Source organism: Cuculus canorus, chromosome 9 (genome assembly GCF_017976375.1).
Source record: "Cuculus canorus isolate bCucCan1 chromosome 9, bCucCan1.pri, whole genome shotgun sequence".
Classification (NCBI taxonomy): Eukaryota; Metazoa; Chordata; class Aves; order Cuculiformes; family Cuculidae; genus Cuculus; species Cuculus canorus.
The window spans coordinates 289,279-302,188 of NC_071409.1; the positions used below are offsets into that span (position 1 = coordinate 289,279).

Genomic DNA, 12,910 nt, shown 5'->3' on the forward strand with positions numbered 1-12,910 from the left:
GTTACTGTAATGCCAGTGAGAATGCTGAAGTGATTCTCTGGCAGGATACAGCATGTGTGTGTGAAATACTGATGATGTAATGTACAATGAGATATGTTGTGTTATCTGTCTAGTTAAATCACCCTTTTGTGGTAAAGGGATTGTAATGCTTATCATAGCAAGCAAGTTAGTTGCCCAGGGAGATGTATCAGGGTGAGGCAGTGAGCAGGCTTTTCTACAAAACTTTGCCAGTGTATGCTAATCTTAACTTACAGTATTGTGTCTGCTCCTTTGCTTTGCTGATCTTTGAGTGACTTTGGTTTGTGTTACATTGCAGTGAATTGCGTGGTGATGTTCCGATGAATGTAGAGTCGGATTAGACCAAAACCCCATTATCTAGCCAGTCCTCAGGAGGTAAAAAGTGACAGGGCTCCTGCCTTGGCTGGAAGTACTCATTGTTCAGAAGAGTGCAAGAATGATTTATATCAGAGGCCTTTTGTTGTACAGCTTCCAAACAAAACAGTGGGAATGATGTGGATTACTGTCTTCTGTGTCATTAAAAGTCATCTTGGGAACTGATCCCTTCCTTGCCCCTGTCTGTGAACTCCAGCACCCCAATCAGTGTTTTGGGTATATAATACCTGCTTTCTACATTTTGAAATGTGTTAACCACAACACTCCTTAATTTTTTTTTTGGCTGCTCTAAAATGGTGTAGTTAAAGGAGTTGCTCTTGTCCTGATTTTACAATTTCATTTAGGTTTTGATTCATGGCAGACTTGATGTCAAATCCTGCCCAACACTGGATGATGTCCAGACCTAGCTGGTGTTAACAGGGAGAGAATTTATTCACACAGCATCTTTCCTTCATCCTTGAGTTGTGCTTTGCAAGAAGCACCCCTCAGTCACCCACTCACAGCTCTTTGAAACAAAAGCGTCAGCTGCTGTTTGTACTCTGTTCTCTCTCATTGAGCTGCTTTCCAGCAGCTTATCTAATGTTGCTATTCGTGTGTCAGCTTTGTCTAGTCCTCCCTTATAGCATGTATTTACTCTGCATGTCAGCTCTCCACGTCATACAAGTCTGTTAGAAATCTAGACTGAGCGTAGGAGGACATAAATGTCTTATGCTTTTTCCATTCTTGATGCAGGAATTCATAGCAATAGTTCACCTGGGATGAAAAACTAATACAACTTTAAGCTCTTATTGGGTTATCCAGATACTGCTTTAGTTTATTAATACTTCAAACAGTCACAGTTGAAAAGTACAGCTAATGAATGAGAATCATACAATTATAGAATCACCAGGTTGGAAAGGACCCACTGGATCATTGAGTCCAACCATTCCTAACACTCCCTTAAACCATGTCCCTAAGCGCTTCATCCACCCGTTCCTTAAACACCTCCAGGGAAGGCAACTCGACCACCTCCCTGGGCAGCTGTTCCAGTGCCTGATGACTCTTTCCATGAAGAATTTTTTTCTGATATCCAGCCTGACCCTCCCCTGGCGGAGCTTCAGGCCATTCCCCCTTGTCCTGTCCTCAGTCACTTGGGAGCAGAGCCCAGTTCCCTCCTCTCCACAACCTCCTTTCAGGTAGTTCTAGAGAGTAATAAGGTCTCCCAATACTGAGGATCAGTATTTCTGTGTGCTCGTGAGATGTTATACTGACTTTAAGATCAATATGCATTAAAGTCTTATAGCTTTACAAAAAAGTCTGAATATGAATTTTCACCCTTAAGTGTGGATATTTTACCATTACTTATTCTGTCCAGCAACAGTGATTGTGATTGGTGTATTACAGACAGCTCCTGTCACGAGTTGCTCCTCTGTCTTACAGTTCCAGAATTTGGATCAGAGAAATAATTTCACCTTCTCAAGTATTCTTCTTCGGATTTAGGAACATTGAAAATGTTGCAGTCCACCATGTGTCCCGGAAACTGATAGCACATGTACATAGGGGGATGTTTTGGAAATCCATCTAGTTGAACTGCCCCAATGCAGTGTGAGTTACAAAAGCCATCTTACATTGACCCTGCCTATGCTCACTGGACTCAGAGGGAGTCCTTCACTGGCCTGAGGCAGAATACTGAGACTGCAGTCATATTTTCTTAAGAAAATACCTGTGATATTATGTGTTGCCTTTTTTATGCCGATGTATTATTTAGGAGTCTTTTAAATCATATTACTGATGAAAACTGTATTAACAGTTTCAAATTTCAATTCATGTTTCAAATTTCAGGTAACTATTGATGTTCTTGTTCAGGACAATATTAATCCTGTGACTGAGATGTGAGGTACTTACTATTAACCTCTAGTTCTTTATCTCCCCTTCCCCTTTTTTAGAGGCCTTTGAGTCTTTGCTTCGCTCTGGTGAAAACCACACGAGTTCCCTGTTGAAGACAGCTTACAGACCTATGGCAAAAGAAGCAGCGGCGCCTGTTAAAGAACTTTTTACAGACATTTCTCTGTATATTCTGGGCGCAGAGACTACAGTGGAAAGTGCAGTATTACGGTTCTTTGACAGTCTCTTTCCTCTGGTGTATAGTCGGCTAATAAACCCAGGAATTACCGATTTATCAGAGGACTATACAGAATGTCTACGGCTTACGAGGCAAGATGTAAATCCTTTTGGACGCTATTCTAAAAACATGGTTACAGAGCTGTCAAAATATCTTTGGGCAAGTAGGATGCTCAGCCAGGCCCTCAGTCTGGGCATTGAAGTGATAAATACTACTGAACATGCAGCTCTCACAAAGGAATGTAGCAAGGCTCTAGTGAAGATGCAGTACTGCCCACATTGCCAGGGCCTGACGCTAATCAGACCCTGTGTCGGGTATTGTCTAAATGTAATGAGGGGCTGTTTAGCCAGTGTGTCAGAACTGGATGCACATTGGAGGGAGTACATCTCCACACTGGAATATCTGACTAACGAAAAGGCTGCTTCACATGATCTGGAAATTGCAGTGATGGGAATTTGGAACTCCATCAATGAAGCTATCCTGCATGCACAGTTGAATGGACCACAACTCTCTGCTACGGTAAGTGCTCTCTAATTATTTACTACACCCATTCATCACTTTTAATATTTGGTGAATTAACATTTGAACAAGGTGGTGTTGTCTTTGCATCAATTTTTGTGTCTTTGTCTAGATTTTGATCTGTGAAAGCATTACAGATAATTATGGTGGATTCAGTAGAGTCTGTTTTGGAATGGAAGGATTGGGAGGAATTTTGTTCCTTGAGAAGCAACCCTGTGAAGCAGATAGCTTAGGCTTGTCTGCAGAATTTTCTAAACGATAAGTTGGGGTATACGCATCAACAATGTATTTTCATACTCTAAAATATCTGGTTCTGTAGCTCTACCAGCAGTGTTCCCCTGGCACATGAGTATTTATAGTGTGTGGGGACATTCCACAGCAATCAGTATAAAGAATTAGAGGAGTTGGTTTCTACGTAAAAGCAAAGACATTGTTTCATTGTTGTACAGTCTTCTGTGTAGACTGAATCATCAGGAGGGTCGTACGGATCTATAACGAGTACTCGTTGTACAAAAGTTGGGAAAAGATCATGAAAAAGATCAAGGTTATTTGACAGCATTTATGTAAATAAAGGCAGAAAATGCAGTTGAAGTGAATCCAATTTTGTTTCTGGTAGTTCAAGGACGAAAGAGCTAGGATGGTAGAACTGTCTTGTAAATAGCAGGAGCATTTGACTGGCAGGTGCTCTCTCAAGGTATTGAAGGTTAGTCCAGAAGTTATTGAAATGACTCATGATGCAGCTGACTACATCTGTATAAAGTTCAACATGATTGTCAATGGGAAGAAAAAAACAAGTAACACCATGGCCTTAAGCAGAGTAAAGACTAACCTAAAAAATGTAAATAGCTTTGCCTGTCTTGAAAGTAAAGGAATTCTTGCAGAGAACAAACAAGAAGGAAATACACAGATCTAAAAACTTAAACCCTACTAAGTCACCATGTTATGTAAAAAAAAAGTACTGCAAAGAGTCCACAGAAAGAAGCTGTTGCTTCTGGGGTATTCTAAACAAAGCAAGTATTTTACTAGGAGAAAAATACCTGTATGCTTGTGGCTTTCCATGGTATCTTGTATCACATATCTCTTCAATCTAGAACACCCGTCAGAGCCAGGGACTGACAGGCAGTATAACATGAAGATTATAAAAAACCTTAACTGCTTCTAGTAATGTGATAAAATTCTCACGCCAGTTCATGTTCCCTCAGGTTCTCCTTTCCTTTTCGTCAATGACATGTATGTCTGCTGGTTTATCTGACATCTAAGGATAAAAAATATGAAGAAAAGATTTGTCGAAGTTCCTGGGTAGTGCACAGTAGGCACTGGAACAGATCTGCACTGCAGATGTATCCCATAAATCAGTGTTAAAACTAGAACATGCAATATATGATGTTCTTGTGTGTGCTCTGATTTTTACACAGATGTTATTTTTATTGGTGTCTAAAAGGAAAATGAAAATCAAAGTATGTTATTATTATATGTATTAGTTTTATCTTACATGGCGTCATTACTGATGACACAGATATAGCAAGGAATAAAGGTAAGCTTTCTGACTAATAGAAGCAAAAAAGATCTGACAGATATTTCTTGCCATATGTGCAACATGTTACAAAATGCTAAAACTTAGTTCTGCACGGCACTTGTCAGCTGTTTAATTAACATGTACTTACTTGGCTTACTGACGTGGTGAAAGTCATAATTGAGGTGAACATCAGGAACTCAAGAAGTGTATTTCTTTTAGCTGATTTGGAAGTAGAATTTTCTTCTTCAGTGTTTTTCAGGCTGAAAATTTTCTTTAATGATCGTTCAAACAATTTTATTCAGGTCTGTCTCGGTTCTCTAGCAGTAGACTTCAGTGCTTTCCTTCTATTGAGAATGAATTCAGAAAGTGAAGTTGTGTTTGAAATTACATTAATTTATTTTTAAAAAAAAAATCTTTGTTTTCTTCTCTGTACACAGAAGGTTGTGTGTTGGTTTAGGGACTGCTCTGTAGGGTAGCAAAGGGTGTTTTCTGTTTGAAAATAAAAACTGTATGCTAGTGCATGTTATCCTCAGTTTTCTAGCTTTTTCAGTTGTCAGCAGGGTAAGATTCTATTTTGAAGACAAAGCACGTGACAGTATTTGAACAAGCATTAATCTGATACTGATTTAAAACTTTGCTGATTAGTTACAGAGGATCACTATTATTTAGAAAATGAGCCTAATTAAGCTGTTTTTTTCTGCTCTGAAGAAATGGAAAGGAGTTCAGTCCTATGCTTCATGAGTTCTGGCTGTGAGATGGCTTCTCGGAATCTGGAGTCTGATTCTCAATTACACTAGTGCCCTACTGGGCTGTGCTGATGAGATTTGTACCCAGTGTATTTACTGGTTTTTTAACTTACTGGGCATTTTTTTCAGAAAAGATGATACCTTCTCTTTTCACTTCATACAGACGGAGAGACCTTTTTCTGTTCATGCAGTATGCTCTTCAGCTTCTGCAAAAGTGGAATTGTTTAACTTATGTAGTTTCCATTACAAATGCAGTAATTGGTTTCATTCAATTATAAATAATCTATGGAAAACTCATTCAGGAAAGCAGAGCACTCCTAGTAATTTTCATCTATTCTAAAGCAGCCTGAATTAATGCACCTGCTCTCTTAGGGAAGGTTTTACATTTTTTAATAGACAATACAGCTAAAAATTAGAATTCTTTTTTATCTTGCTGTCTGCCTGAATGATAATGAATAATGAAAAGTTAGATTATATTTTCTTTAAAACAGGGGGAAGGGGTGCAGTAAACCAATAAAGCACTTAGGGTATTTTGCTCAAATGAGGTGCACTCAATTATTATAAATATAGAAAAAAAATCCTATTTGTATGAACAGTGTGTAAGTCCAAGAGACTGACCCCTGCTGATCTCATCCATTACAGCCAAGAGATTTGCTGGGATAGCATGTGTGAAAGGTCACCTTTAAGATATTAGTAATCTCCTCTCAGATGTCTCCTGAATGTGCCGTGCCATTTGTTCAATAATATTGGCTTGTATCCAGTTTACTTAACCTAATGTGGGCCAGCCCCAGTCTGCAGCATCAGCAATCATTGTCATTACTTTTTGCTTTGTCTGCTGGAATCTAATTGTCTTTCATAGTGGTAGGAGCCCTGACTGTTGCTTGGTGCCAGCTGTGAAGACCAAGTCTGTTCACCCTTCCTTGTAATTTTTTTGAGACTTTTTCTCTTTGTTTTTTTTTTTACTTTTGTGTCTTTGTTCTGGAGCTATTCTCATTTTTCATGTATTCAGGCTACTTGACTGCTGTATTTCAAACTCAGGATTTGTGTGTCATTCCTGATTTTTTAATTTTACTCTTACTTTTTGTTCGAAGTGAAAGAAAAATGCTCTCAACTAAAGTGCAACCAGGAGGAGAGGCAGTTCTGAAGCGCATGGTGGCCGCTGGGACTGCAGGGAAGTGTATAACTCAGCAGTGAAACAGGTGCTGTCTACAGCTGTCCAGCCTGGAGCCGAGTCCCAGTGAGGTGGTGGTCCAGTAGCTTGTGTAGGGCTACTGAGGGCTGGCTGCAACGCCAAGGACTGTGTGTGGGGATAGGTACTGGAAACACCAGAACGTGTGAGTTAAGAAGGATTTCTGTTGGATTGGAAATCGTTGGAACTGACCAGCCCCGCTAACTACAAATGTTCTCTGCTGCTACCCCAGTGCTGCAGTTTCAACCTTCAGTTGGGCTTACTCGTCTTGCTTGCCGAGCAGCACAGCTTTTTCTGGCTCTGAAAGGCACTGATGGTATGCGGGGTGGATTTTGCACAGACAGGTGGGAGCTCCAGAGTCAGTGCCCTGCTCAGGTACAGATTCCCTGTAAGCTTTGGCAGTTCGTGGTTACAGAGAGGTTTGTCTCTCCTCGGTCTGTGAGCCTGAACATGTGGCTTCTCTGTGTTAGAGGAGCGTGCTGATGTCTACGAGCAGAAGGACAGTTCTGTCATTTAGTAGATTATCTGAGCATACAAGATGCATTTGCCCACATCAGTAAGCCCTGTGTTCCTGAGTTCGCTCTGGAAATGGTGATTTGTTCCCTGTTCCACAGTGCTGTTTGGGCGGTTGGCAGGCACTGTGTCTATTGGTTGCAGTCGCTGGGTCCTGCTTCAGCAGTGAGCTGTGAGAGGCCCCCAGCCCTAGTATTTTGTGCTTTTCTTTATGCTTTAATTCAAAGGGCAGCAAGGCTACATGGAAGTACCTCTTTGGAACGGAAAATTTCAGTACTGCTAATGTTGCTCTGTACCATTGCTCCATTTGTCAAGGGCAAGGCAAGGTGTCAAAGAAGAAACACCTTATGGTCTGAATTCCACTCAGCTCACTAGAATTTGAACACAGAATTACCCGTTGTTGTTCTAAATGCTTTTCCCAGGTATTGCTGCAACCTCTACTCTGCACGTGGCTTTTTGTGAAACCTGACAGCCCGCACATATAGTGGAAAATGTGGAGTGATGTGTGTTAGCAGAAATATTTGGAAATGGGAAGGCACATATTCCTCTGTGTGCTTTTAATTAATGAAGTTCAGAAGCATAAAGTACTTTTCTTCTTACTAAGGTTATAAAGGCTTAAAATGTATTAAATGAAGAGGATGTAAAAAGCCACAGACCTAATATTTTCAGAATGGCCAACTGTTACACAAGACAAAAGTTGTGTTTCTTGACTGTAGGAGTAATAAGAGCAAAGGCTAATAAAAGTCTCGTTAGAAAGGGATTGTAAAACCTAGAGATCAGGCATTAGGAGAAAGAAGAAAGATCTGTGCCTTGAGCCAAAGAACTTCTTGGATATGAGCTTACGGATTAATATAATAAAAGCAGTATTAAAAAAAAAGTGATAGAAGAGTAGACATTGAGAAGAAGAGCACCTAGAGACAGGAAAGAAAGTTAAAATCTTGCCATAAATCTTCTGGTAAAAAATCAGCAATATATGGAGGGCTTACAGAAAATAATTTAGGTGGTCAGAAATCATTAGGAATAGAGAAGAAAAAACAATCCTGGGAAATAAAAGACCTGAGACCCATTAAAATGGTCATCTCAAGGAAAATAGAATCTTAGAGAAAAGGCTGCCAAACTTAGAGCAGCAGGAGACTGATGTGCAGTAACCTTACAAATTTGAAAAGGAAATGGCTGTACTATGAACAAAATAACTTTGTGCTGAGTGAGTTCACAGCAACAAAGAGTTTCTGCCAGCCAGTAATGAACTACTTGATTAATGATATTGAACAGTATCATAAAACACCCCTGGAGACTTTGGAGAACACTCAGAGCTGAACTCAGGTGCCTCCTTCCTACAAGTTTTCCAGTTCAGATGATCAACACCAGGTGTTAATAAGCCTAAGAACCATACTTAGCAGAGGTTAAAACAGTATATTTTATTCCTTGTGGTTAGATTGCTGAAAATGACTGTGAAAACATACGGAGAGAGCAATGTTTGTACAATATTTGCACTAGAAATGGTATTCAAAATGGCATTTTGCGTTTTATAAGCCCTTACCAGGAAGCTTCCTCTGAGAAAAGAAATTGGATGAAACGCCTGGCTATGATGAGGTATCTGTAAATGATCTTGAGGGCACCAGAATGCCCTATTAAAGCTGTCTGATATAGTAGTAGCTCTTGCAGATGTGATCTTGAATGATACCACGACTTACATTGAAGGTATGACCTTGTATATGGTTTTCTCATGAACCAAAATTACATGAATGTACATCAGGGTCAAATCCTTTGTGAATCCAGGGACAGGAGGAGACCTTTTAGAAACCTGGTGAATTGCACTGAAGTCACACCTGGTAATGTAATGAACCCATTTCTGTGCAAGAGGTAAAAGAATGGTTTTCACCATTCTCGTCATATGTATGAGACGTATAAAAATGTCTTCATCAAAATTTCATTTCTCTTGGGCTTTATACTCATTCATACTGCTCTCACATTACAGTCAGTCAAGAATGGATTTTAAAAAATGAGCAGTGGAACTATATATCTGGAATCAACTGAATTTCATGGAGTGTATGGAGTATAAGCATCTAATTCTTGTAGTCAGCTTTGTAAGTCTTGCCCTGTTCTATTTGCTTGATTTAAAAGTGTTTTGTCACTTGAGTACTGTTGAAGTATTTCCGGAAATAATAATCTAAATTGTTTAATGCATTTGCCTTATTCCCATCTGTAACAAAAGTCCTCTGGAGAATCAGAGCTCTGGTAGTCTTTGAACAGCTCTTTAAGGGGATGAAAGTAGCTTTCTGGTCTCTGTTGACTAATGATGGTTCTCTTCCATGCAGATGTTTGATAGCCTGATTAGCCTAATTTCCTGGTGTTAAGGATCATCTCATCTGTAATGATGGGACTGCTCAAAATTTTGTATTTACATCAATGTGAAATATGCTAAAATGAAATATGTATATTCAAAAAATCTAAATTATTATCAGAGTGGGAATAAAGCCCATCATATAATTACAGTTGAGTTGGGTCTGAGAGATACGGGTGTTATCTACCTGTAATGTTATTTGACTAAACATTTAGCTAAGAATTTGGTTTTACATAAATTGTGTAGCCTTAAGTTTGCTTTAGCAGAAATGATTGTTCATTTGGATGTACGGGTCCCCTCCTACCCAAAGGCATTACATTGCAAGTCATATCTTCCCTCTGAACTGACTGCTGACTTGCTGGTGGTGCTTAACCACACTGTTAACAAGTCATTAATCTGTTGTAAGATAAAATCTTCTTTTCTGCCTGGCAGAGCAGTAGTCGAGTTCTCTTTTCCATTCCCTAAATATTGTATTTTGTGTAAACATGTAGCCTGAAAGTTTTGTGCTAAACATTCATATCTATGGAATTGATGGATGTAGCTTTTTACCAGTTTTTGATCTGAGAGCAGCGCTGATTGTGATTAACCATTTGTGGTTAATTACTGTGATTACAGTTTTGGGAATTACCATGATTTGGGGCAGCTGCCTTCTGACAAAGACACCATTTCTTTTTTTTCCCCCTTTTTGGTCGCGATACCTTTGTTTAGCCTTGTCTGATTGCCGAAGTGTTTGTGGAAAATGTGCAAGATAATTGTGTGTGTTTGTGGTCCTGAGAACACTGCTGGTAGAGCTACAGAACCAGATATTTTAGAGTATGAAAATACATTGTTGATGCGTATACCCCAGCTTATCGTTTAGAAAATTCTGCAGACAAGCCTGAGCTATCTGCTTTACAGGGTTGCTTCTCAAGGAACAAAATTCCTCTCAATCTTTCCATTCCAAAGCAGACTCTACTGAATCCACCATAATTATCTGTAATGCTTCTCTCCTGAGAATGCTGTTGAGCTAATATGTAGGTGAGTGCTTTCAGGTGATTTTACATGTGTGTTTGTTCAAAACAGATGGAATTCTGCAGATTCTGGTGTTTCTTCTAATTTGCATGAGCACATACTGGTGTATGACCAGTAAGTTATCCAAATGTGGAGTGTAAGGATAGCAGGCTCAATATAGAGCCAAGAAATACTAACCTGCATTCAGAGTAAGAGGCGTAAACAGTGTAGTAGAAAAAAAATTCATTATTTGTTATTCACTTTGCATTATGTCTGTCATCTTCATTTGGGGAAAATAATTAAGAGGCGATAGGTGTCCTAAAAGTACATCTTACTAATTTGTTGCTGTTTTCTTCTTTAAAAAAACCAATGATACATCATTCTTAATACCTACCTAAAAGTGCATGGTAGAAGCAGCAAGTGTCTTTGGGCACTGCAGGAGCATTAAGCCTACCCCTCTCTGATATTCGGTCAACTCAGATCTAAAAGGCTAGTTCATATAGCATCTATTTTTATTAAGTAAGAATGAATTTTTTAGTTCTACTGTTGGTTCAAATTTAGTTTTTCTCAGCGGGCTATCTACATGGTATAGCCATTTTTTCTCAGAACATCTGCTTTTCTTCATTTGTCAAACTGAGGCTCTGAAATTTTTTAGCAGCTTTTGATTCCTAGAGAATTAGTTCCTGCAAAATCTACAGCCAAGTGTAATTTTATTAAAATAATAATTAAAAGTTAACCCCTTGGTCATAACCTGTTTAAAATACATAGTCAGAATCCAGGTTAATTAAGGGTTTGAGCAATCTGATCCAGTAGCAGGTGTCCCTGCCCATGGCAGGGGCTGAAACTGAATGATCTTTAAGGTCCCTTCCGTCCCAGATCGTTCTCTGATTCTATGACAATAATGATCATTTCCACCCTGAAGTTGAAAATGCTAAAGAGTATGCCCTAAGTCATAGTACCTGTGTCCCTTTTCACTTTTAAGTTGATGCTGTAGGAGGAGGATGTGCCCGTGTGGGTCTGATGCCAGGATATGGGTTACAGAATAGAAGCCATAATCATAAACCTGCCAAGATGGCACAGTCGTAATTTTACAGAGACAGCGTTGTCACTGAGCACTCTTTATCTTACTTGGAATACGATTCTGGTGTAAGCACATTGTCATTATTAGAGTTGAAAGATGAAGGACATAAATATGGTAAGAGTCTAGGATTTTGCTTGAAGCACAATGCTGAGCAAGACAATCAATGGTTGGGATAATGTCTATGAAAATGACGATGTTCAAGATGACAGATGATGTGCTTAGTGTTTCAACAAGAGTTGTGTACACTTTATTCATGGTTTCTTCTACTTTCTTTTTTTTTATTCTATTCTGTGCACCTATTTTAAGTGTCCCTAGACTATGCAGTAATCTACTAAAATCAGGTATTATTTTCTATTACAAAATCAATGTAAACTACAAAACAGAAATTAGATTTGCAGGTTTTATTTATGAAGCTGTCTTTCTGTATTGTGGTTTATTAAATATGATGGATTTTGTAGCTGCAGTGCTTTGGAATTTTGGCACTTCTGTTTGTTGTGGTTAATTCTGGTCTTATAAATTAACAAGGCATCAAAAAATAAAGTTAGAGTGGTTCTGGGTTAGGGTCCAGTCCCTGGTAAAAGATGCAGCTCTAGCATATTGGCAGCTAGACTGCTTGTTATTCATTGTAAGGCGTCTAGCTATGGGAGTGTTAGATGTTTGACAGCATTGAATAGATTCCAGTCAGCCATACAAACTACCTCCAGTGATGTGGAAAGGACCATAAAATTGTTTTAGCAACAGCTAATTCTCTTGAGTCTTTTATGGCTTCTTTTTTTTTTTTTTCTCTTTTTTTTTCTTTAACTGTTTTGTTGCCAGTAAAGGATTTGCCAATTTAAATAGTAAATAATCCCAGACTGATTTAATTTTTTTAGATTAGTTATGAAAGCTTTTCAATTATTTTGCATTTATTGTAGTTTAGATTTTAAAAGAAGAACCTCACATTCATCCCAAGTGTACACTGAACAGTGGTACCTTTCTTTGAAAACAACAGCTGAACTATAAATAAAATTATAGCATTGTTTTTTTGAAAGTGATTTTTCTATATATAACTTCTACTCCTACTTTTGTCAACAAGACATTTGGGTGCTGTCTGTTAACATGTAGGGATTTTCTTTCATGTCCCAGCTCATCTTTTAGCTGTTGAAATGCCACACAAGCTTAATGTTGCAGGGCTCTTTTACAAGCTTGGTCTTTTTGATCTCCAGGTAAAGATGTGTGTTATTTCTTTTACCTTTCCTTACCTTGAGTATTTTTTTTTCTTCTGAATAGCTCAGATTGTGGATTAACTGTTTTAAAGGACATAAGGATGTGTCCTCAGCTGTCGAATGTTTCATAAGAGCTTATTTCCTCATAATGTGCCATTGTTCAGTCTTTAAGAAAAATGCATGAATGTAAAGCATTTTAATAGTCTGGGAGACACAGTGGCAGCAGCTTTGGAGGAACCGCGAAAAATTCTGGCTTTTGGAATACAAGGGGAAAATAGAGAATGAGGAGATACTCAGCTTTACAGCTTGATTG

General features: G+C 38.7%; 1 protein-coding gene across 10 annotated transcripts in view; it reads left to right on the forward strand.

The window, feature by feature from the left end:
- The window catches only part of LOC104068773 (glypican-5), a 501,941-nt gene that overhangs the window by 85,049 nt on the left and 403,982 nt on the right, over nucleotides 1-12,910 (forward strand). For all 10 annotated transcript variants that reach the window (XR_008451209.1, XR_008451208.1, XR_008451207.1 and 7 more), the window contains one exon: nucleotides 2,319-3,013. Coding sequence is in view for 7 of the 10 variants with exons in the window: in XM_054074212.1 (XP_053930187.1) it covers nucleotides 2,319-3,013 (695 nt within the window). In the remaining 3 variants the exon portion in view is untranslated. The remainder of the gene's footprint in view (nucleotides 1-2,318; nucleotides 3,014-12,910) is intronic.